Below are 25406 nucleotides of genomic sequence, written 5' to 3' on the forward strand. Positions count from 1 at the left end.
AAACTCTTCCTCTTATGAGAGCACAGCAGAACATGCTCTACACGCTGGATGTCTTCCTTCTAAAAGAGTCCACATCTGAGTACACTGTTCCAAATTCAGACATGTGAGAAGTGAGCAGGGTGAGAATGCCATAGCACTTGAGCTCCTGGATACACTCCTGCTCTTCTACTCCAGGATGCTTTTTGTGTTTTTGTTGTCAAAGGATGTCTCATTTTTTTGGCAGAGATTATCTTTACATTGGCTGAGCTTTTGGGTCTCTGCTCTTCAGGGTAGACAAGCTGTACGTGCCGTGAGGTCTGTGCGGTATCAAGCCAGCTTCCAAGTGGGCCTTGGCAGAACCTATGTGATGGTGGCCAGCTGTTTCCTGTGGCTATTCAGCAGCTCCCCTTTCTTGTCTGCAAGTGCCTCTGCTGCCTTTGCTGATGGACGCTGCACTTCTGTGGAGAGCTCCTGAATGACCCTATAAACTAGTGCAGTGTCCCCAGCACACAAAAAAGATCCCTCCAGAGTCCTGGTCACTCCTCACCCTCTGTGATATTGAGATTACAATAGGCCTAGGACAAATGAAAAGAACTCACCTGTCAAATGATCCCGATTAGAGTATCCATCGCATAAACATGTAAATGGAAATAAGAAATCCTTTCATTAGGAACAACATAAGAATAGCCCTTCTACTCACTCTATGGAGCCACCCAATAGAAACTGGAACCTTCTGGTTACTAATTTTTTGTGCAGTTCCTTTGCTCAGACTTCTAGGGCTGATGCAGATTATTCAGCCCACTGCCACATGTACTCCCTTTAGCCACACAGATGAAGCCATGTGCTGCACACCTGTGGTTCTCTGTTGTCACGGGTTTCTTATTTTGGGTCTTTGACATCTGTCTCTTGCACAGAAAAGCACTGTCTCATTCCATGGCATACTGTTCTTTATAGGCATGGGGGAACGCTCGTTTTCTTCAAGGTTGGCAACAGTTTATCAACATGTGAGATGCAAGCACTTGGGATGATAGAGAGGTCCTCTTCCTATAGCAAGATTTGAAAGATCCTACAGTTGCTGTTCATATGGTGTACTTTCCGATTTGTTTATATGACTTTTGGGTCTTCTTACACCAGTTTTACTTCTATTGTGATGGCTGATTGAGCAGTGCAGCTCTTTCAGTCCTCAGTCATGAGATTCCTTTGTGATGAAAACGTAACAGCGTGGTTGCTGATTACTTTTTTTTTTTTTTTTTTTTTTTTACTCATTTATTTATTTATTTATTTTACTTTATTTTATTTTATTTTATTTTATTTTATTTTATTTTATTTTATATTATTTTATTTTATTTTTTTTGCTATCATGACATTCCAGGTTGCTTGAATAAGAGTCATGTGCAGCACCACATTGAGATAGCCATCTTCCTTTGGAAAAGCCAACACAAAAGAACACTTCAAGACCATTCATCTGCACCACAAATTTATTGAGTCAAAAGAGAGGAAGAGAATTGTTCCAAGGGGTGGTCAACATGCAGGAATAACCAGGGATTGAGTCGGCACTATGGCCATGGTTGATGTCCCACCAGCTGTCCATCTGCTTTTTCCACAGAGAGAGATGGGCCATCATGTTTTCCCTGGCTTGGATTCCTGGGGTTAACAGACCACTTGGGCACGGGTGACAAAGAATGCATCAGGAGGAAAAGGAGTGAGCAGAAGAGGGGAAAGGCAAACATGGACAAAGCTTTCTGAGAGTTCATGCTGGACCGGTTCCTTTGCAAGTGGTGTTGGCATTGCTTGTACCCTCTAAAAACAAGATTGCAGTGCTCTGTTGCAGGACTGCTACCAACTTCTGCGTCCAGGGAGGTCTTTGTCCAAGGGCACTGCCAATAGCTTTAGCAGGGGAAGTACCTCCTGCTACTGAAGCGGCTGCCTAAGCCAGAGAGGCCAAAACCTCCAGAGGAGATGGGCACACCCTCAGAGCTGAGGATGCTGCCAACGGCAGCGGAGGTGGAGGATCCCACGGCGGTGTTCTGCGGGAAGGAGCTGAGGATGGGTCCGGGCAGGGTCACCACCACGGGAGAGGGCTGGATGTAGACGTTGGAGTCCTGGCACTGCCTGACGCAGGGCTCGTTGCAGCTGCTGGCCAGCGGGGTGGGGCCGCAGGGCTGGCAGGGCAGGCGGGGAAGGCACTGGTCGAGGCAGGACATGTCTGGTGTCTGGAGAGGCTCCTGTTGGGACAGGGGGTGATGTAAAGGAAGGGGAGAGTGATTAGCAGCCTGCGATCCTATTAGGGGAGATCCAGAGCACAGTGTTGGCTGCGGATCTGGAAGCTGTATAAGGAAGACCATGATCTTCTCCTTCCTTATCTAGCCACAGACCCTGAAAAGGGCAGACCGGCACATTCAGTATCCTCCCTTGCCTGTGGCTCAGGAGACTTCTCTGACAAGACACATCAGAGAAACTGCGGATGAAGAGGAGCTGGAGAAAGGGCTGTGGACTCACCTTGTTCCCAGGGAGGCGGTGGAGAGAGGAATGGATGAGAGAGAGAGGAGATGGGCCCGCTTTTATACTGCTTGTGTGCTTCCTCAGGCCAGCAGTCACTCTAAGCAAGCCGTAATTTTCCAAGAGTCATGCCTCAAATGCAAATAGTCCTTCCTAATGGCACAAATTCCGTCAACTCTGCCATTTCGTTTCCTCATTCCTGTCATGACTATTTTGCCAGGGTAACTTCTTTCAGGTGCGTGTGTGAGAGATCCAAGGAATGGCTGGCAACTCATTTTGTTAGAAGCGATGCATTTCCTCACAGCACAAAAATGTGAAACCATACAGCTGTGATTTCCTTTCACACATGCTTCCATGGTTCCGACTCTCGTCCCTTCTTCCTAATCCCCCACTCACTGGCCATGGTGCAGCAAGTTCCAAATGTCCAGCCACCGTGGTATCTGCTGGACCGACTACTTGCCAGGCCATTAGCAACCAGGAGTTTTGTTGTCTGATCTGACATTAGCTTCCTTCTGCAAATGATAGAGGAGCTCTGAGAAGTGGTGTTTTTCAGTATACCATCCTGCTGAGTCGTGTGGGCTTATGTTGAATGTGAATCTGAAATGCAACGCTGGCTTCAGCGTTTGTGAAACGCTGGTGTTCAGTGTCCTAAAGGCAGCAAAGAGAACACAGCAAGCTCAGAACCTTTGACTTCTGGAGAGCAGACTTTGGCCTTTCCAGGAATTTGCTTTGTCGAATATTCTGAGATAAGATCCTGGAGGGAAGTGGGGCCCAAGGAAGCTGGTTAATACTCAAGGATCACCTCCTTGAAGTGCATGAGTGAGGTATCCTGAGAAAGAGGCCGTCAGATGAACGGGACAGGAGGCCTGTATTGTGGAAGAAAACACTGTTGGCCTAACACTGCCTCAGTATTATGAAGCCTCTGCAGGGTGGTAGCAAAAATGTGTAATCTGAGAGGAATACAGCCATTGTGTCTGCCCAACCAGAAGTGACGTGAAGGAAGCTAAAGGCGTGATACAATTGAGTCTCGCAAAATTCATGATGGAGAAAAAAAAAGGCTTCTGCAAGGATCTTAAATGTTAAAGGAAAATAAATAACGTGTGAGTGTTCTCCTCATAGAAATGGGAGAACTGCTTAATTGGGCACTGAAAATATTGAGGCACTGATTGTGTTCTTTGTTTCTTTCTTAGCAGCGTGAGTTGTCTTTACAACGCCATTGCTCAGAGGCCATGATGAAAAACTGGTGCTATCAAGATGTACCTTTTGGACAAGGAGATCTTGAACAAACTGGATATTTGTAACACGTTAGGGTGATCTGTCCCCTGATGAGATGCGCCCATGAGTGCGTAGGGAGAGCTCAGCCTTGATAGACGTAGGTTGGTGACTAGGAAAAATGCCACAAAGTATTGGGTAAAAGTGCATGACAGTCCTGTTTATGATGATCAAGGAGGAGCGAGGGAGCTACAGGACTGTACGTCTAAGTCCTATGGAGCTGCTGTAGCAGAGCATTGTGAGAATTGTTTCCTGTCACATGAAGGGTGAATATATCAGATGAAGTAATCAGCATGGATTTACTGTGGAGAAATCACGGTCTGACCAAGATGAGAAGTGTCTACAGTAAAATACAAAGCGTTGTGGGCAGGGAAGAGAACGGGATATATTCTCGCTGGAGTTCAGTTAGGCTTTTGACGCTGCCCCCATTAAGATGATCATAGTGAAGCTGTTGAAGAATGGTCTGAATGTGCCTTCCTCAGCCTTGTGAAAAGTAAGCGCTGTTGCAGTGGTATGTGTCCTCTCCTCTAATGAGCAAGGACTGCTGGGTCCTGACCCTGTTGGGTAGCTGGGGATGTTCTTGGACTGGAGGTGATCAAGAAGGACGTAGTGACGTAAGTTCTCCCTTTATACCAAGAAGCAGGCAAAGTATCCTTGGTGCATGAGGAAAACACTTTCCTGCCCTGCAAACATGGAGGCAGCTGGGACATGTTCTGATAGTGCAGGAATATATCTATAGAAGCCAGGCATCCTCAAGGGTCTCTCCTGAGAGATGTCAATTTTGAATCTGATTTTGGATTGGCTATGAGCCACCCTGTTGTCATGAGGCGCCTCCCCTGCAGGCGTGTTGTTTGCAGGCCTGAAGACCACACTGGGAAGAATCCTACTCAAACATGGAAAATCCTTCCCTGAGAAGAGGGGAATGTAGGCTCTGTCCACAAAACCAGCACAGCTATCTACCGTAGAGACCAGATTCCATGGGGCTTTTTGGGTAATAACAGGGCACAGAAAGGCAATGTTGTACTCGCATCAAATAGCTGATGGCATGGGTTGGTTGATGACCCCAGGCACTGTTATGAGAGAGGAATCATCAGTCAAGCAAACATTCAAGCATGTTCCCAGAACAATTGCCTTTGTGTTCCAAGGCATTTGAAAGCAGCAGGACTGCCACCTACATTTTCAGAGTAATGAGCAAGGATGAAAAATGAGTTTCCAGAGAAGGAAGGCTCTGAATGTCCTGGACATGGCTGCACTGACAGGAGGATAAGCCTTCCTTGCTGATAGGATTGTTACAAATAAGGTCATGTCATTTTATCAGATACATGTGCTGTGCCTGCAGCCCAAAATCCCTCCAGCACTGGGATGTGTCTTTAAGCCACAGTGATGTGTTTCTTCAGGGAAACTCTTTGTACTTCTCATCGTGGAACGTGAAAAGTGTTTCCACAGCCAATTAGTGAAGGTCACAAAGAAGGAAATGATTTGTCAGGCTTGACAGAAACCACAAACTCAACCTGTGCCATTAGGAGTGAAAATTTGCATTAGAGGTGAGTCTTGTGGATAATTACAGTCTGCGCACAGTGATTGTGAGCCTGGGGCAGTGCAGGAGTGGTATAAATGCGGGTCCAAGTCCTCACTCAGTCATCCACACCACTTGCCTCCATCTGCCTAGGAACAAGGTGAGTCCACAGCCCTTTCACAACCTCTTCTTCTTTTGGGATTTCTTTGCACATACAAGTGCCTCCATGTCATGTTGTGCTTTGGGAGAGCAGGCAGTTCTGTTAGGGGAAAAAGGCAGCACATGCGTCACGGAGAGATGTTGGGTCTTGCCAGAGGTGTCTCCTGAGCAGCAGTGTAGGTACAGACCTGTTTGTGCCTGGCTATTCCGGTCTGTTTCTATTCAGTGAGGAAGGAGAAGACCGTGGGCTTCCTCACATAGCCTCCGTATCCTCAGCCAGCATCGTGCCTTGGCTTGCTCCTGCTGGAATGGCAGGCTGCTGCTCACTCTGTTTTGTGTCCTCCTGATCCTCTGTCCCAACAGGAGCCCCTCTAGTCAGCAGACATGTCCTGCCTCGACCAGTGCCTGCCCCGCCTGCCCTGCCAGCCCTGCGGCCCCACCCCGCTGGCCAACAGCTGCAACGAGCCCTGCGTCAGGCAGTGCCAGGACTCCCACGTCTACATCCAGCCCTCTCCCGTGGTGGTGACCCTGCCCGGACCCATCCTCAGCTCCTTCCCGCAGAACACCGCCGTGGGATCCTCCACCTCCGCTGCCGTTGGCAGCATCCTCAGCTCTGAGGGTGTGCCCATCTCCTCTGGAGGCTTTGGCCTCTCTGGCTTAGGCAGCCGCTTCAGTAGCAGGAGGTATGTCCCCTGCTACTATTAATGCTGCTGTCCCTGGAGGAAGATCTTCGGTGTTCCCAAAGTCTTTGTGGGACTTGAGACAGAGCACTGGAACCAGCTCAATCACACCAACATCTTTGATCCATGTCTGCATTTCCCCTCCTCCATCTCATTTTTTCCTTCCTTTGCCATTACTGCTACTTCTGCTTTCCTGGACAGTCATTCTCACCAAGCCCATGTAGGCAGGACCTGCCTGTCCTTCTCCCTCTGTGGAAAGGGCAGCTGGGCAGATGGCAGTCTATCTACCAGCTTCAGGCATTGCTGGCTGTCATCTGTTCGTGGTGAATCTTGCACGAACCACCACCATGTTCTTGTTTCATTAAATATGACTGCATCTTAATCATTGTCTCTGTGTTATATATGCCCCTGCAAAAGTTGTGCCATGATATCTGGGGAGTGAGGTGTTTCTCTGCGGTTAATCTTGGAAGTGGTTCTGAGTGTTGTTTTGAACAGCTGGTAAGACAGCTCAGGAGTGTTTACTTGAACCAACCAGTGCTTTTTGTCCTGTTTTTCATTGACGTGGGCAGTGGTGTGGTGTTGAGTAACCCTCCACTAGGCCAATGATCACAATACAAAGAAATCTGAAGTTGTTCAGGGACTACGATTTGCTATTCTGAATTGTTTCTGATCATCTCAGTAGGAGCAAGGAAGGTGGAGGCTGTAGCTTCCAGGGCGGAAAACTCTTCCTCTTATGAGAGCACAGCAGAACATGCTCTACACGCTGGATGTCTTCCTTCTAAAAGAGTCCACATCTGAGTACACTGTTCCAAATTCAGACATGTGAGAAGTGAGCAGGGTGAGAATGCCATAGCACTTGAGCTCCTGGATACACTCCTGCTCTTCTACTCCAGGATGCTTTTTGTGTTTTTGTTGTCAAAGGATGTCTCATTTTTTTGGCAGAGATTATCTTTACATTGGCTGAGCTTTTGGGTCTCTGCTCTTCAGGGTAGACAAGCTGTACGTGCCGTGAGGTCTGTGCGGTATCAAGCCAGCTTCCAAGTGGGCCTTGGCAGAACCTATGTGATGGTGGCCAGCTGTTTCCTGTGGCTATTCAGCAGCTCCCCTTTCTTGTCTGCAAGTGCCTCTGCTGCCTTTGCTGATGGACGCTGCACTTCTGTGGAGAGCTCCTGAATGACCCTATAAACTAGTGCAGTGTCCCCAGCACACAAAAAAGATCCCTCCAGAGTCCTGGTCACTCCTCACCCTCTGTGATATTGAGATTACAATAGGCCTAGGACAAATGAAAAGAACTCACCTGTCAAATGATCCCGATTAGAGTATCCATCGCATAAACATGTAAATGGAAATAAGAAATCCTTTCATTAGGAACAACATAAGAATAGCCCTTCTACTCACTCTATGGAGCCACCCAATAGAAACTGGAACCTTCTGGTTACTAATTTTTTGTGCAGTTCCTTTGCTCAGACTTCTAGGGCTGATGCAGATTATTCAGCCCACTGCCACATGTACTCCCTTTAGCCACACAGATGAAGCCATGTGCTGCACACCTGTGGTTCTCTGTTGTCACGGGTTTCTTATTTTGGGTCTTTGACATCTGTCTCTTGCACAGAAAAGCACTGTCTCATTCCATGGCATACTGTTCTTTATAGGCATGGGGGAACGCTCGTTTTCTTCAAGGTTGGCAACAGTTTATCAACATGTGAGATGCAAGCACTTGGGATGATAGAGAGGTCCTCTTCCTATAGCAAGATTTGAAAGATCCTACAGTTGCTGTTCATATGGTGTACTTTCCGATTTGTTTATATGACTTTTGGGTCTTCTTACACCAGTTTTACTTCTATTGTGATGGCTGATTGAGCAGTGCAGCTCTTTCAGTCCTCAGTCATGAGATTCCTTTGTGATGAAAACGTAACAGCGTGGTTGCTGATTACTTTTTTTTTTTTTTTTTTTTTTTTACTCATTTATTTATTTATTTATTTTACTTTATTTTATTTTATTTTATTTTATTTTATTTTATTTTATTTTATATTATTTTATTTTATTTTTTTTGCTATCATGACATTCCAGGTTGCTTGAATAAGAGTCATGTGCAGCACCACATTGAGATAGCCATCTTCCTTTGGAAAAGCCAACACAAAAGAACACTTCAAGACCATTCATCTGCACCACAAATTTATTGAGTCAAAAGAGAGGAAGAGAATTGTTCCAAGGGGTGGTCAACATGCAGGAATAACCAGGGATTGAGTCGGCACTATGGCCATGGTTGATGTCCCACCAGCTGTCCATCTGCTTTTTCCACAGAGAGAGATGGGCCATCATGTTTTCCCTGGCTTGGATTCCTGGGGTTAACAGACCACTTGGGCACGGGTGACAAAGAATGCATCAGGAGGAAAAGGAGTGAGCAGAAGAGGGGAAAGGCAAACATGGACAAAGCTTTCTGAGAGTTCATGCTGGACCGGTTCCTTTGCAAGTGGTGTTGGCATTGCTTGTACCCTCTAAAAACAAGATTGCAGTGCTCTGTTGCAGGACTGCTACCAACTTCTGCGTCCAGGGAGGTCTTTGTCCAAGGGCACTGCCAATAGCTTTAGCAGGGGAAGTACCTCCTGCTACTGAAGCGGCTGCCTAAGCCAGAGAGGCCAAAACCTCCAGAGGAGATGGGCACACCCTCAGAGCTGAGGATGCTGCCAACGGCAGCGGAGGTGGAGGATCCCACGGCGGTGTTCTGCGGGAAGGAGCTGAGGATGGGTCCGGGCAGGGTCACCACCACGGGAGAGGGCTGGATGTAGACGTTGGAGTCCTGGCACTGCCTGACGCAGGGCTCGTTGCAGCTGCTGGCCAGCGGGGTGGGGCCGCAGGGCTGGCAGGGCAGGCGGGGAAGGCACTGGTCGAGGCAGGACATGTCTGGTGTCTGGAGAGGCTCCTGTTGGGACAGGGGGTGATGTAAAGGAAGGGGAGAGTGATTAGCAGCCTGCGATCCTATTAGGGGAGATCCAGAGCACAGTGTTGGCTGCGGATCTGGAAGCTGTATAAGGAAGACCATGATCTTCTCCTTCCTTATCTAGCCACAGACCCTGAAAAGGGCAGACCGGCACATTCAGTATCCTCCCTTGCCTGTGGCTCAGGAGACTTCTCTGACAAGACACATCAGAGAAACTGCGGATGAAGAGGAGCTGGAGAAAGGGCTGTGGACTCACCTTGTTCCCAGGGAGGCGGTGGAGAGAGGAATGGATGAGAGAGAGAGGAGATGGGCCCGCTTTTATACTGCTTGTGTGCTTCCTCAGGCCAGCAGTCACTCTAAGCAAGCCGTAATTTTCCAAGAGTCATGCCTCAAATGCAAATAGTCCTTCCTAATGGCACAAATTCCGTCAACTCTGCCATTTCGTTTCCTCATTCCTGTCATGACTATTTTGCCAGGGTAACTTCTTTCAGGTGCGTGTGTGAGAGATCCAAGGAATGGCTGGCAACTCATTTTGTTAGAAGCGATGCATTTCCTCACAGCACAAAAATGTGAAACCATACAGCTGTGATTTCCTTTCACACATGCTTCCATGGTTCCGACTCTCGTCCCTTCTTCCTAATCCCCCACTCACTGGCCATGGTGCAGCAAGTTCCAAATGTCCAGCCACCGTGGTATCTGCTGGACCGACTACTTGCCAGGCCATTAGCAACCAGGAGTTTTGTTGTCTGATCTGACATTAGCTTCCTTCTGCAAATGATAGAGGAGCTCTGAGAAGTGGTGTTTTTCAGTATACCATCCTGCTGAGTCGTGTGGGCTTATGTTGAATGTGAATCTGAAATGCAACGCTGGCTTCAGCGTTTGTGAAACGCTGGTGTTCAGTGTCCTAAAGGCAGCAAAGAGAACACAGCAAGCTCAGAACCTTTGACTTCTGGAGAGCAGACTTTGGCCTTTCCAGGAATTTGCTTTGTCGAATATTCTGAGATAAGATCCTGGAGGGAAGTGGGGCCCAAGGAAGCTGGTTAATACTCAAGGATCACCTCCTTGAAGTGCATGAGTGAGGTATCCTGAGAAAGAGGCCGTCAGATGAACGGGACAGGAGGCCTGTATTGTGGAAGAAAACACTGTTGGCCTAACACTGCCTCAGTATTATGAAGCCTCTGCAGGGTGGTAGCAAAAATGTGTAATCTGAGAGGAATACAGCCATTGTGTCTGCCCAACCAGAAGTGACGTGAAGGAAGCTAAAGGCGTGATACAATTGAGTCTCGCAAAATTCATGATGGAGAAAAAAAAAGGCTTCTGCAAGGATCTTAAATGTTAAAGGAAAATAAATAACGTGTGAGTGTTCTCCTCATAGAAATGGGAGAACTGCTTAATTGGGCACTGAAAATATTGAGGCACTGATTGTGTTCTTTGTTTCTTTCTTAGCAGCGTGAGTTGTCTTTACAACGCCATTGCTCAGAGGCCATGATGAAAAACTGGTGCTATCAAGATGTACCTTTTGGACAAGGAGATCTTGAACAAACTGGATATTTGTAACACGTTAGGGTGATCTGTCCCCTGATGAGATGCGCCCATGAGTGCGTAGGGAGAGCTCAGCCTTGATAGACGTAGGTTGGTGACTAGGAAAAATGCCACAAAGTATTGGGTAAAAGTGCATGACAGTCCTGTTTATGATGATCAAGGAGGAGCGAGGGAGCTACAGGACTGTACGTCTAAGTCCTATGGAGCTGCTGTAGCAGAGCATTGTGAGAATTGTTTCCTGTCACATGAAGGGTGAATATATCAGATGAAGTAATCAGCATGGATTTACTGTGGAGAAATCACGGTCTGACCAAGATGAGAAGTGTCTACAGTAAAATACAAAGCGTTGTGGGCAGGGAAGAGAACGGGATATATTCTCGCTGGAGTTCAGTTAGGCTTTTGACGCTGCCCCCATTAAGATGATCATAGTGAAGCTGTTGAAGAATGGTCTGAATGTGCCTTCCTCAGCCTTGTGAAAAGTAAGCGCTGTTGCAGTGGTATGTGTCCTCTCCTCTAATGAGCAAGGACTGCTGGGTCCTGACCCTGTTGGGTAGCTGGGGATGTTCTTGGACTGGAGGTGATCAAGAAGGACGTAGTGACGTAAGTTCTCCCTTTATACCAAGAAGCAGGCAAAGTATCCTTGGTGCATGAGGAAAACACTTTCCTGCCCTGCAAACATGGAGGCAGCTGGGACATGTTCTGATAGTGCAGGAATATATCTATAGAAGCCAGGCATCCTCAAGGGTCTCTCCTGAGAGATGTCAATTTTGAATCTGATTTTGGATTGGCTATGAGCCACCCTGTTGTCATGAGGCGCCTCCCCTGCAGGCGTGTTGTTTGCAGGCCTGAAGACCACACTGGGAAGAATCCTACTCAAACATGGAAAATCCTTCCCTGAGAAGAGGGGAATGTAGGCTCTGTCCACAAAACCAGCACAGCTATCTACCGTAGAGACCAGATTCCATGGGGCTTTTTGGGTAATAACAGGGCACAGAAAGGCAATGTTGTACTCGCATCAAATAGCTGATGGCATGGGTTGGTTGATGACCCCAGGCACTGTTATGAGAGAGGAATCATCAGTCAAGCAAACATTCAAGCATGTTCCCAGAACAATTGCCTTTGTGTTCCAAGGCATTTGAAAGCAGCAGGACTGCCACCTACATTTTCAGAGTAATGAGCAAGGATGAAAAATGAGTTTCCAGAGAAGGAAGGCTCTGAATGTCCTGGACATGGCTGCACTGACAGGAGGATAAGCCTTCCTTGCTGATAGGATTGTTACAAATAAGGTCATGTCATTTTATCAGATACATGTGCTGTGCCTGCAGCCCAAAATCCCTCCAGCACTGGGATGTGTCTTTAAGCCACAGTGATGTGTTTCTTCAGGGAAACTCTTTGTACTTCTCATCGTGGAACGTGAAAAGTGTTTCCACAGCCATTAGTGAAGGTCACAAAGAAGGAAATGATTTGTCAGGCTTGACAGAAACCACAAACTCAACCTGTGCCATTAGGAGTGAAAATTTGCATTAGAGGTGAGTCTTGTGGATAATTACAGTCTGTGCACAGTGATTGTGAGCCTGGGGCAGTGCAGGAGTGGTATAAATGCGGGTCCAAGTCCTCACTCAGTCATCCACACCACTTGCCTCCATCTGCCTAGGAACAAGGTGAGTCCACAGCCCTTTCACAACCTCTTCTTCTTTTGGGATTTCTTTGCACATACAAGTGCCTCCATGTCATGTTGTGCTTTGGGAGAGCAGGCAGTTCTGTTAGGGGAAAAAGGCAGCACATGCGTCACGGAGAGATGTTGGGTCTTGCCAGAGGTGTCTCCTGAGCAGCAGTGTAGGTACAGACCTGTTTGTGCCTGGCTATTCCGGTCTGTTTCTATTCAGTGAGGAAGGAGAAGACCGTGGGCTTCCTCACATAGCCTCCGTATCCTCAGCCAGCATCGTGCCTTGGCTTGTTCCTGCTGGAATGGCAGGCTGCTGCTCACTCTGTTTTGTGTCCTCCTGATCCTCTGTCCCAACAGGAGCCCCTCTAGTCAGCAGACATGTCCTGCCTCGACCAGTGCCTGCCCCGCCTGCCCTGCCAGCCCTGCGGCCCCACCCCGCTGGCCAACAGCTGCAACGAGCCCTGCGTCAGGCAGTGCCAGGACTCCCACGTCTACATCCAGCCCTCTCCCGTGGTGGTGACCCTGCCCGGACCCATCCTCAGCTCCTTCCCGCAGAACACCGCCGTGGGATCCTCCACCTCCGCTGCCGTTGGCAGCATCCTCAGCTCTGAGGGTGTGCCCATCTCCTCTGGAGGCTTTGGCCTCTCTGGCTTAGGCAGCCGCTTCAGTAACAGGAGGTATGTCCCCTGCTACTATTAATGCTGCTGTCCCTGGAGGAAGATCTTCGGTGTTCCCAAAGTCTTTGTGGGACTTGAGACAGAGCACTGGAACCAGCTCAATCACACCAACATCTTTGATCCATGTCTGCATTTCCCCTCCTCCATCTCATTTTTTCCTTCCTTTGCCATTACTGCTACTTCTGCTTTCCTGGACAGTCATTCTCACCAAGCCCATGTAGGCAGGACCTGCCTGTCCTTCTCCCTCTGTGGAAAGGGCAGCTGGGCAGATGGCAGTCTATCTACCAGCTTCAGGCATTGCTGGCTGTCATCTGTTCGTGGTGAATCTTGCACGAACCACCACCATGTTCTTGTTTCATTAAATATGACTGCATCTTAATCATTGTCTCTGTGTTATATATGCCCCTGCAAAAGTTGTGCCATGATATCTGGGGAGTGAGGTGTTTCTCTGCGGTTAATCTTGGAAGTGGTTCTGAGTGTTGTTTTGAACAGCTGGTAAGACAGCTCAGGAGTGTTTACTTGAACCAACCAGTGCTTTTTGTCCTGTTTTTCATTGACGTGGGCAGTGGTGTTGAGTAACCCTCCACTAGGCCAATGATCACAATACAAAGAAATCTGAAGTTGTTCAGGGACTACGATTTGCTATTCTGAATTGTTTCTGATCATCTCAGTAGGAGCAAGGAAGGTGGAGGCTGTAGCTTCCAGGGCGGAAAACTCTTCCTCTTATGAGAGCACAGCAGAACATGCTCTACACGCTGGATGTCTTCCTTCTAAAAGAGTCCACATCTGAGTACACTGTTCCAAATTCAGACATGTGAGAAGTGAGCAGGGTGAGAATGCCATAGCACTTGAGCTCCTGGATACACTCCTGCTCTTCTACTCCAGGATGCTTTTTGTGTTTTTGTTGTCAAAGGATGTCTCATTTTTTTGGCAGAGATTATCTTTACATTGGCTGAGCTTTTGGGTCTCTGCTCTTCAGGGTAGACAAGCTGTACGTGCCGTGAGGTCTGTGCGGTATCAAGCCAGCTTCCAAGTGGGCCTTGGCAGAACCTATGTGATGGTGGCCAGCTGTTTCCTGTGGCTATTCAGCAGCTCCCCTTTCTTGTCTGCAAGTGCCTCTGCTGCCTTTGCTGATGGACGCTGCACTTCTGTGGAGAGCTCCTGAATGACCCTATAAACTAGTGCAGTGTCCCCAGCACACAAAAAAGATCCCTCCAGAGTCCTGGTCACTCCTCACCCTCTGTGATATTGAGATTACAATAGGCCTAGGACAAATGAAAAGAACTCACCTGTCAAATGATCCCGATTAGAGTATCCATCGCATAAACATGTAAATGGAAATAAGAAATCCTTTCATTAGGAACAACATAAGAATAGCCCTTCTACTCACTCTATGGAGCCACCCAATAGAAACTGGAACCTTCTGGTTACTAATTTTCTGTGCAGTTCCTTTGCTCAGACTTCTAGGGCTGATGCAGATTATTCAGCCCACTGCCACATGTACTCCCTGTAGCCACACAGATGAAGCCATGTGATGCACACCTGTGGTTCTCTGTTGTCACGGGTTTCTTATTTTGGGTCTTTGACATCTGTCTCTTGCACAGAAAAGCACTGTCTCATTCCATGGCATACTGTTCTTTATAGGCATGGGGGAACGCTCGTTTTCTTCAAGGTTGGCAACAGTTTATCAACATGTGAGATGCAAGCACTTGGGATGATAGAGAGGTCCTCTTCCTATAGCAAGATTTGAAAGATCCTACAGTTGTTGTTCATATGGTGTACTTTCCGATTTGTTTATATGACTTTTGGGTCTTCTTACACCAGTTTTACTTCTATTGTGATGGCTGATTGAGCAGTGCAGCTCTTTCAGTCCTCAGTCATGAGATTCCTTTGTGATGAAAACGTAACAGCGTGGTTGCTGAGTACTTTTTTTTTTTTTTAACTCTTATTTATTTATTTATTTATTTTACTTTTTATTTTATTTTATTTTATTTTATTTTATTTTATTTTATTTTATTTTATTTTATTTTATTTTATTTTATTTTATTTTATATTATTTTATTTTATTTTTTTTGCTATCATGACATTCCAGGTTGCTTGAATAAGAGACATGTGCAGCACCACATTGAGATAGCCATCTTCCTTTGGAAAAGCCAACACAAAAGAACACTTCAAGACCATTCATCTGCACCACAAATTTATTGAGTCAAAAGAGAGGAAGAGAATTGTTCCAAGGGGTGGTCAACATGCAGGAATAACCAGGGATTGAGTCGGCACTATGGCCATGGTTGATGTCCCACCAGCTGTCCATCTGCTTTTTCCACAGAGAGAGATGGGCCATCATGTTTTCCCTGGCTTGGATTCCTGGGGTTAACAGACCACTTGGGCACGGGTGACAAAGAATGCATCAGGAGGAAAAGGAGTGAGCAGAAGAGGGGAAAGGCAAACATGGACAAAGCTTTCTGAGAGTTCATGCTGGACCGGTTCCTTTGCAAGTGGTGTTGGCATTGCTTGTACCCTCTAAAAACAAGATTGCAGTGCTCTGTTGCAGGACTGCTACCAACTTCTGCGTCCAGGGAGGTCTTTGTCCAAGGGCACTGCCAATAGCTTTAGCAGGGGAAGTACCTCCTGCTACTGAAGCGGCTGCCTAAGCCAGAGAGGCCAAAGCCTCCAGAGGAGATGGGCACACCCTCAGAGCTGAGGATGCTGCCAACGGCAGCGGAGGTGGAGGATCCCACGGCGGTGTTCTGCGGGAAGGAGCTGAGGATGGGTCCGGGCAGGGTCACCACCACGGGAGAGGGCTGGATGTAGACGTGGGAGTCCTGGCACTGCCTGACGCAGGGCTCGTTGCAGCTGCTGGCCAGCGGGGTGGGGCCGCAGGGCTGGCAGGGCAGGCGGGGAAGGCACTGGTCGAGGCAGGACATGTCTGGTGTCTGGAGAGGCTCCTGTTGGGACAGAGGGTGATGTAAAGGAAGGGGAGAGTGATTAGCAGCCTGCGATCCTATTAGGGGAGATCCAGAGCACAGTGTTGGCTGCGGATCTGGAAGCTGTATAAGGAAGACCATGATCTTCTCCTTCCTTATCTAGCCACAGACCCTGAAAAGGGCAGACCGGCACATTCAGTATCCTCCCTTGCCTGTGGCTCAGGAGACTTCTCTGACAAGACACATCAGAGAAACTGCGGATGAAGAGGAGCTGGAGAAAGGGCTGTGGACTCACCTTGTTCCCAGGGAGGCGGTGGAGAGAGGAATGGATGAGAGAGAGAGGAGATGGGCCCGCTTTTATACTGCTTGTGTGCTTCCTCAGGCCAGCAGTCACTCTAAGCAAGCCGTAATTTTCCAAGAGTCATGCCTCAAATGCAAATAGTCCTTCCTAATGGCACAAATTCCGTCAACTCTGCCATTTCGTTTCCTCATTCCTGTCATGACTATTTTGCCAGGGTAACTTCTTTCAGGTGCGTGTGTGAGAGATCCAAGGAATGGCTGGCAACTCATTTTGTTAGAAGCGATGCATTTCCTCACAGCACAAAAATGTGAAACCATACAGCTGTGATTTCCTTTCACACATGCTTCCATGGTTCCGACTCTCGTCCCTTCTTCCTAATCCCCCACTCACTGGCCATGGTGCAGCAAGTTCCAAATGTCCAGCCACCGTGGTATCTGCTGGACCGACTACTTGCCAGGCCATTAGCAACCAGGAGTTTTGTTGTCTGATCTGACATTAGCTTCCTTCTGCAAATGATAGAGGAGCTCTGAGAAGTGGTGTTTTTCAGTATACCATCCTGCTGAGTCGTGTGGGCTTATGTTGAATGTGAATCTGAAATGCAACGCTGGCTTCAGCGTTTGTGAAACGCTGGTGTTCAGTGTCCTAAAGGCAGCAAAGAGAACACAGCAAGCTCAGAACCTTTGACTTCTGGAGAGCAGACTTTGGCCTTTCCAGGAATTTGCTTTGTCGAATATTCTGAGATAAGATCCTGGAGGGAAGTGGGGCCCAAGGAAGCTGGTTAATACTCAAGGATCGCCTCCTTGAAGTGCATGAGTGAGGTATCCTGAGAAAGAGGCCGTCAGATGAACGGGACAGGAGGCCTGTATTGTGGAAGAAAACACTGTTGGCCTAACACTGCCTCAGTATTATGAAGCCTCTGCAGGGTGGTAGCAAAAATGTGTAATCTGAGAGGAATACAGCCATTGTGTCTGCCCAACCAGAAGTGACGTGAAGGAAGCTAAAGGCGTGATACAATTGAGTCTCGCAAAATTCATGATGGAGAAAAAAAAAGGCTTCTGCAAGGATCTTAAATGTTAAAGGAAAATAAATAACGTGTGAGTGTTCTCCTCATAGAAATGGGAGAACTGCTTAATTGGGCACTGAAAATATTGAGGCACTGATTGTGTTCTTTGTTTCTTTCTTAGCAGCGTGAGTTGTCTTTACAACGCCATTGCTCAGAGGCCATGCTTTTTTTTTTTTTTTTTGGTTGGTTATTTTTGGGTAAAAACTGGTTGCTATCAAGATGTACCTTTTGGACAAGGAGATCTTGAACAAACTGGATATTTGTAACACGTTAGGGTGATCTGTCCCCTGATGAGATGCGCCCATGAGTGCGTAGGGAGAGCTCAGCCTTGATAGACGTAGGTTGGTGACTAGGAAAAATGCCACAAAGTATTGGGTAAAAGTGCATGACAGTCCTGTTTATGATGATCAAGGAGGAGCGAGGGAGCTACAGGACTGTACGTCTAAGTCCTATGGAGCTGCTGTAGCAGAGCATTGTGAGAATTGTTTCCTGTCACATGAAGGGTGAATATATCAGATGAAGTAATCAGCATGGATTTACTGTGGAGAAATCACGGTCTGACCAAGATGAGAAGTGTCTACAGTAAAATACAAAGCGTTGTGGGCAGGGAAGAGAACGGGATATATTCTCGCTGGAGTTCAGTTAGGCTTTTGACGCTGCCCCCATTAAGATGATCATAGTGAAGCTGTTGAAGAATGGTCTGAATGTGCCTTCCTCAGCCTTGTGAAAAGTAAGCGCTGTTGCAGTGGTATGTGTCCTCTCCTCTAATGAGCAAGGACTGCTGGGTCCTGACCCTGTTGGGTAGCTGGGGATGTTCTTGGACTGGAGGTGATCAAGAAGGACGTAGTGACGTAAGTTCTCCCTTTATACCAAGAAGCAGGCAAAGTATCCTTGGTGCATGAGGAAAACACTTTCCTGCCCTGCAAACATGGAGGCAGCTGGGACATGTTCTGATAGTGCAGGAATATATCTATAGAAGCCAGGCATCCTCAAGGGTCTCTCCTGAGAGATGTCAATTTTGAATCTGATTTTGGATTGGCTATGAGCCACCCTGTTGTCATGAGGCGCCTCCCCTGCAGGCGTGTTGTTTGCAGGCCTGAAGACCACACTGGGAAGAATCCTACTCAAACATGGAAAATCCTTCCCTGAGAAGAGGGGAATGTAGGCTCTGTCCACAAAACCAGCACAGCTATCTACCGTAGAGACCAGATTCCATGGGGCTTTTTGGGTAATAACAGGGCACAGAAAGGCAATGTTGTACTCGCATCAAATAGCTGATGGCATGGGTTGGTTGATGACCCCAGGCACTGTTATGAGAGAGGAATCATCAGTCAAGCAAACATTCAAGCATGTTCCCAGAACAATTGCCTTTGTGTTCCAAGGCATTTGAAAGCAGCAGGACTGCCACCTACATTTTCAGAGTAATGAGCAAGGATGAAAAATGAGTTTCCAGAGAAGGAAGGCTCTGAATGTCCTGGACATGGCTGCACTGACAGGAGGATAAGCCTTCCTTGCTGATAGGATTGTTACAAATAAGGTCATGTCATTTTATCAGATACATGTGCTGTGCCTGCAGCCCAAAATCCCTCCAGCACTGGGATGTGTCTTTAAGCCACAGTGATGTGTTTCTTCAGGGAAACTCTTTGTACTTCTCATCGTGGAACGTGAAAAGTGTTTCCACAGCCATTAGTGAAGGTCACAAAGAAGGAAATGATTTGTCAGGCTTGACAGAAACCACAAACTCAACCTGTGCCATTAGGAGTGAAAATTTGCATTAGAGGTGAGTCTTGTGGATAATTACAGTCTGTGCACAGTGATTGTGAGCCTGGGGCAGTGCAGGAGTGGTATAAATGCGGGTCCAAGTCCTCACTCAGTCATCCACACCACTTGCCTCCATCTGCCTAGGAACAAGGTGAGTCCACAGCCCTTTCACAACCTCTTCTTCTTTTGGGATTTCTTTGCACATACAAGTGCCTCCATGTCATGTTGTGCTTTGGGAGAGCAGGCAGTTCTGTTAGGGGAAAAAGGCAGCACATGCGTCACGGAGAGATGTTGGGTCTTGCCAGAGGTGTCTCCTGAGCAGCAGTGTAGGTACAGACCTGTTTGTGCCTGGCTATTCCGGTCTGTTTCTATTCAGTGAGGAAGGAGAAGACCGTGGGCTTCCTCACATAGCCTCCGTATCCTCAGCCAGCATCGTGCCTTGGCTTGTTCCTGCTGGAATGGCAGGCTGCTGCTCACTCTGTTTTGTGTCCTCCTGATCCTCTGTCCCAACAGGAGCCCCTCTAGTCAGCAGACATGTCCTGCCTCGACCAGTGCCTGCCCCGCCTGCCCTGCCAGCCCTGCGGCCCCACCCCGCTGGCCAACAGCTGCAACGAGCCCTGCGTCAGGCAGTGCCAGGACTCCCACGTCTACATCCAGCCCTCTCCCGTGGTGGTGACCCTGCCCGGACCCATCCTCAGCTCCTTCCCGCAGAACACCGCCGTGGGATCCTCCACCTCCGCTGCCGTTGGCAGCATCCTCAGCTCTGAGGGTGTGCCCATCTCCTCTGGAGGCTTTGGCCTCTCTGGCTTAGGCAGCCGCTTCAGTAACAGGAGGTATGTCCCCTGCTACTATTAATGCTGCTGTCCCTGGAGGAAGATCTTCGGTGTTCCCAAAGTCTTTGTGGGACTTGAGACAGAGCACTGGAACCAGCTCAATCACACCAACATCTTTGATCCATGTCTGCATTTCCCCTCCTCCATCTCATTTTTTCCTTCCTTTGCCATTACTGCTACTTCTGCTTTCCTGGACAGTCATTCTCACCAAGCCCATGTAGGCAGAACCTGCCTGTCCTTCTCCCTCTGTGGAAAGGGCAGCTGGGCAGATGGCAGTCTATCTACCAGCTTCAGGCATTGCTGGCTGTCATCTGTTCGTGGTGAATCTTGCACGAACCACCACCATGTTCTTGTTTCATTAAATATGACTGCATCTTAATCATTGTCTCTGTGTTATATATGCCCCTGCAAAAGTTGTGCCATGATATCTGGGGAGTGAGGTGTTTCTCTGCGGTTAATCTTGGAAGTGGTTCTGAGTGTTGTTTTGAACAGCTGGTAAGACAGCTCAGGAGTGTTTACTTGAACCAACCAGTGCTTTTTGTCCTGTTTTTCATTGACGTGGGCAGTGGTGTTGAGTAACCCTCCACTAGGCCAATGATCACAATACAAAGAAATCTGAAGTTGTTCAGGGACTACGATTTGCTATTCTGAATTGTTTCTGATCATCTCAGTAGGAGCAAGGAAGGTGGAGGCTGTAGCTTCCAGGGCGGAAAACTCTTCCTCTTATGAGAGCACAGCAGAACATGCTCTACACGCTGGATGTCTTCCTTCTAAAAGAGTCCACATCTGAGTACACTGTTCCAAATTCAGTCATGTGAGAAGTGAGCAGGGTGAGAATGCCATAGCACTTGAGCTCCTGGATACACTCCTGCTCTTCTACTCCAGGATGCTTTTTGTGTTTTTGTTGTCAAAGGATGTCTCATTTTTTTGGCAGAGATTATCTTTACATTGGCTGAGCTTTTGGGTCTCTGCTCTTCAGGGTAGACAAGCTGTACGTGCCGTGAGGTCTGTGCGGTATCAAGCCAGCTTCCAAGTGGGCCTTGGCAGAACCTATGTGATGGTGGCCAGCTGTTTCCTGTGGCTATTCAGCAGCTCCCCTTTCTTGTCTGCAAGTGCCTCTGCTGCCTTTGCTGATGGACGCTGCACTTCTGTGGAGAGCTCCTGAATGACCCTATAAACTAGTGCAGTGTCCCCAGCACACAAAAAAGATCCCTCCAGAGTCCTGGTCACTCCTCACCCTCTGTGATATTGAGATTACAATAGGCCTAGGACAAATGAAAAGAACTCACCTGTCAAATGATCCCGATTAGAGTATCCATCGCATAAACATGTAAATGGAAATAAGAAATCCTTTCATTAGGAACAACATAAGAATAGCCCTTCTACTCACTCTATGGAGCCACCCAATAGAAACTGGAACCTTCTGGTTACTAATTTTCTGTGCAGTTCCTTTGCTCAGACTTCTAGGGCTGATGCAGATTATTCAGCCCACTGCCACATGTACTCCCTGTAGCCACACAGATGAAGCCATGTGATGCACACCTGTGGTTCTCTGTTGTCACGGGTTTCTTATTTTGGGTCTTTGACATCTGTCTCTTGCACAGAAAAGCACTGTCTCATTCCATGGCATACTGTTCTTTATAGGCATGGGGGAACGCTCGTTTTCTTCAAGGTTGGCAACAGTTTATCAACATGTGAGATGCAAGCACTTGGGATGATAGAGAGGTCCTCTTCCTATAGCAAGATTTGAAAGATCCTACAGTTGTTGTTCATATGGTGTACTTTCCGATTTGTTTATATGACTTTTGGGTCTTCTTACACCAGTTTTACTTCTATTGTGATGGCTGATTGAGCAGTGCAGCTCTTTCAGTCCTCAGTCATGAGATTCCTTTGTGATGAAAACGTAACAGCGTGGTTGCTGAGTACTTTTTTTTTTTTTTAACTCTTATTTATTTATTTATTTATTTTACTTTTTATTTTATTTTATTTTATTTTATTTTATTTTATTTTATTTTATTTTATTTTATTTTATTTTATTTTATTTTATTTTATTTTATTTTATATTATTTTATTTTATTTTTTTTGCTATCATGACATTCCAGGTTGCTTGAATAAGAGACATGTGCAGCACCACATTGAGATAGCCATCTTCCTTTGGAAAAGCCAACACAAAAGAACACTTCAAGACCATTCATCTGCACCACAAATTTATTGAGTCAAAAGAGAGGAAGAGAATTGTTCCAAGGGGTGGTCAACATGCAGGAATAACCAGGGATTGAGTCGGCACTATGGCCATGGTTGATGTCCCACCAGCTGTCCATCTGCTTTTTCCACAGAGAGAGATGGGCCATCATGTTTTCCCTGGCTTGGATTCCTGGGGTTAACAGACCACTTGGGCACGGGTGACAAAGAATGCATCAGGAGGAAAAGGAGTGAGCAGAAGAGGGGAAAGGCAAACATGGACAAAGCTTTCTGAGAGTTCATGCTGGACCGGTTCCTTTGCAAGTGGTGTTGGCATTGCTTGTACCCTCTAAAAACAAGATTGCAGTGCTCTGTTGCAGGACTGCTACCAACTTCTGCGTCCAGGGAGGTCTTTGTCCAAGGGCACTGCCAATAGCTTTAGCAGGGGAAGTACCTCCTGCTACTGAAGCGGCTGCCTAAGCCAGAGAGGCCAAAGCCTCCAGAGGAGATGGGCACACCCTCAGAGCTGAGGATGCTGCCAACGGCAGCGGAGGTGGAGGATCCCACGGCGGTGTTCTGCGGGAAGGAGCTGAGGATGGGTCCGGGCAGGGTCACCACCACGGGAGAGGGCTGGATGTAGACGTGGGAGTCCTGGCACTGCCTGACGCAGGGCTCGTTGCAGCTGCTGGCCAGCGGGGTGGGGCCGCAGGGCTGGCAGGGCAGGCGGGGAAGGCACTGGTCGAGGCAGGACATGTCTGGTGTCTGGAGAGGCTCCTGTTGGGACAGAGGGTGATGTAAAGGAAGGGGAGAGTGATTAGCAGCCTGCGATCCTATTAGGGGAGATCCAGAGCACAGTGTTGGCTGCGGATCTGGAAGCTGTATAAGGAAGACCATGATCTTCTCCTTCCTTATCTAGCCACAGACCCTGAAAAGGGCAGACCGGCACATTCAGTATCCTCCCTTGCCTGTGGCTCAGGAGACTTCTCTGACAAGACACATCAGAGAAACTGCGGATGAAGAGGAGCTGGAGAAAGGGCTGTGGACTCACCTTGTTCCCAGGGAGGCGGTGGAGAGAGGAATGGATGAGAGAGAGAGGAGATGGGCCCGCTTTTATACTGCTTGTGTGCTTCCTCAGGCCAGCAGTCACTCTAAGCAAGCCGTAATTTTCCAAGAGTCATGCCTCAAATGCAAATAGTCCTTCCTAATGGCACAAATTCCGTCAACTCTGCCATTTCGTTTCCTCATTCCTGTCATGACTATTTTGCCAGGGTAACTTCTTTCAGGTGCGTGTGTGAGAGATCCAAGGAATGGCTGGCAACTCATTTTGTTAGAAGCGATGCATTTCCTCACAGCACAAAAATGTGAAACCATACAGCTGTGATTTCCTTTCACACATGCTTCCATGGTTCCGACTCTCGTCCCTTCTTCCTAATCCCCCACTCACTGGCCATGGTGCAGCAAGTTCCAAATGTCCAGCCACCGTGGTATCTGCTGGACCGACTACTTGCCAGGCCATTAGCAACCAGGAGTTTTGTTGTCTGATCTGACATTAGCTTCCTTCTGCAAATGATAGAGGAGCTCTGAGAAGTGGTGTTTTTCAGTATACCATCCTGCTGAGTCGTGTGGGCTTATGTTGAATGTGAATCTGAAATGCAACGCTGGCTTCAGCGTTTGTGAAACGCTGGTGTTCAGTGTCCTAAAGGCAGCAAAGAGAACACAGCAAGCTCAGAACCTTTGACTTCTGGAGAGCAGACTTTGGCCTTTCCAGGAATTTGCTTTGTCGAATATTCTGAGATAAGATCCTGGAGGGAAGTGGGGCCCAAGGAAGCTGGTTAATACTCAAGGATCGCCTCCTTGAAGTGCATGAGTGAGGTATCCTGAGAAAGAGGCCGTCAGATGAACGGGACAGGAGGCCTGTATTGTGGAAGAAAACACTGTTGGCCTAACACTGCCTCAGTATTATGAAGCCTCTGCAGGGTGGTAGCAAAAATGTGTAATCTGAGAGGAATACAGCCATTGTGTCTGCCCAACCAGAAGTGACGTGAAGGAAGCTAAAGGCGTGATACAATTGAGTCTCGCAAAATTCATGATGGAGAAAAAAAAAGGCTTCTGCAAGGATCTTAAATGTTAAAGGAAAATAAATAACGTGTGAGTGTTCTCCTCATAGAAATGGGAGAACTGCTTAATTGGGCACTGAAAATATTGAGGCACTGATTGTGTTCTTTGTTTCTTTCTTAGCAGCGTGAGTTGTCTTTACAACGCCATTGCTCAGAGGCCATGATGAAAAACTGGTGCTATCAAGATGTACCTTTTGGACAAGGAGATCTTGAACAAACTGGATATTTGTAACACGTTAGGGTGATCTGTCCCCTGATGAGATGCGCCCATGAGTGCGTAGGGAGAGCTCAGCCTTGATAGACGTAGGTTGGTGACTAGGAAAAATGCCACAAAGTATTGGGTAAAAGTGCATGACAGTCCTGTTTATGATGATCAAGGAGGAGCGAGGGAGCTACAGGACTGTACGTCTAAGTCCTATGGAGCTGCTGTAGCAGAGCATTGTGAGAATTGTTTCCTGTCACATGAAGGGTGAATATATCAGATGAAGTAATCAGCATGGATTTACTGTGGAGAAATCACGGTCTGACCAAGATGAGAAGTGTCTACAGTAAAATACAAAGCGTTGTGGGCAGGGAAGAGAACGGGATATATTCTCGCTGGAGTTCAGTTAGGCTTTTGACGCTGCCCCCATTAAGATGATCATAGTGAAGCTGTTGAAGAATGGTCTGAATGTGCCTTCCTCAGCCTTGTGAAAAGTAAGCGCTGTTGCAGTGGTATGTGTCCTCTCCTCTAATGAGCAAGGACTGCTGGGTCCTGACCCTGTTGGGTAGCTGGGGATGTTCTTGGACTGGAGGTGATCAAGAAGGACGTAGTGACGTAAGTTCTCCCTTTATACCAAGAAGCAGGCAAAGTATCCTTGGTGCATGAGGAAAACACTTTCCTGCCCTGCAAACATGGAGGCAGCTGGGACATGTTCTGATAGTGCAGGAATATATCTATAGAAGCCAGGCATCCTCAAGGGTCTCTCCTGAGAGATGTCAATTTTGAATCTGATTTTGGATTGGCTATGAGCCACCCTGTTGTCATGAGGCGCCTCCCCTGCAGGCGTGTTGTTTGCAGGCCTGAAGACCACACTGGGAAGAATCCTACTCAAACATGGAAAATCCTTCCCTGAGAAGAGGGGAATGTAGGCTCTGTCCACAAAACCAGCACAGCTATCTACCGTAGAGACCAGATTCCATGGGGCTTTTTGGGTAATAACAGGGCACAGAAAGGCAATGTTGTACTCGCATCAAATAGCTGATGGCATGGGTTGGTTGATGACCCCAGGCACTGTTATGAGAGAGGAATCATC

The 25406-nt window shown here is 47.7% G+C and overlaps 5 protein-coding genes across 5 annotated transcripts; 3 read left to right on the forward strand and 2 right to left on the reverse strand.

Annotated features, from left to right (window-relative positions):
- Positions 1-1868: 1868 nt before the first annotated feature.
- Positions 1869-2604, reverse strand: LOC140262495 (feather keratin 1-like; the record flags this gene model as incomplete). Its single annotated transcript, XM_072356885.1, has 2 exons — positions 1869-2204; positions 2479-2604. Coding segments are annotated over 2 exons (462 nt in total), but the record flags the coding sequence as incomplete, so codon positions are not given.
- A 3205-nt stretch (positions 2605-5809) lies between these two features.
- LOC140262497 (feather keratin 1-like) lies at positions 5810-7117 on the forward strand. Its single transcript, XM_072356886.1, has 2 exons — positions 5810-6108; positions 7093-7117. Exons 1-2 carry the CDS (start codon positions 5810-5812, stop codon positions 7115-7117), a joined length of 324 nt encoding a protein of 107 aa, XP_072212987.1.
- Positions 7118-8692: 1575 nt separating this feature from the next.
- LOC140262498 (feather keratin 1-like) lies at positions 8693-9425 on the reverse strand (the record flags this gene model as incomplete). Its single annotated transcript, XM_072356887.1, has 2 exons — positions 8693-9028; positions 9303-9425. Coding segments are annotated over 2 exons (459 nt in total), but the record flags the coding sequence as incomplete, so codon positions are not given.
- Positions 9426-12632: 3207 nt separating this feature from the next.
- Positions 12633-13935, forward strand: LOC140262499 (feather keratin 1-like). The gene is made up of 2 exons (XM_072356888.1): positions 12633-12931; positions 13911-13935. Exons 1-2 carry the CDS (start codon positions 12633-12635, stop codon positions 13933-13935), a joined length of 324 nt encoding a protein of 107 aa, XP_072212989.1.
- A 5579-nt stretch (positions 13936-19514) lies between these two features.
- Positions 19515-20817, forward strand: LOC140262500 (feather keratin 1-like). Its single transcript, XM_072356890.1, has 2 exons — positions 19515-19813; positions 20793-20817. The coding sequence occupies exons 1-2, from the start codon at positions 19515-19517 to the stop codon at positions 20815-20817; spliced, it is 324 nt and encodes a 107-aa protein (XP_072212991.1).
- Positions 20818-25406: the final 4589 nt, after the last annotated feature.

The sequence above is a fragment of the Excalfactoria chinensis genome, chromosome 24 (assembly GCF_039878825.1).
Source record: "Excalfactoria chinensis isolate bCotChi1 chromosome 24, bCotChi1.hap2, whole genome shotgun sequence".
Lineage (NCBI taxonomy): Eukaryota > Metazoa > Chordata > Aves > Galliformes > Phasianidae > Excalfactoria > Excalfactoria chinensis.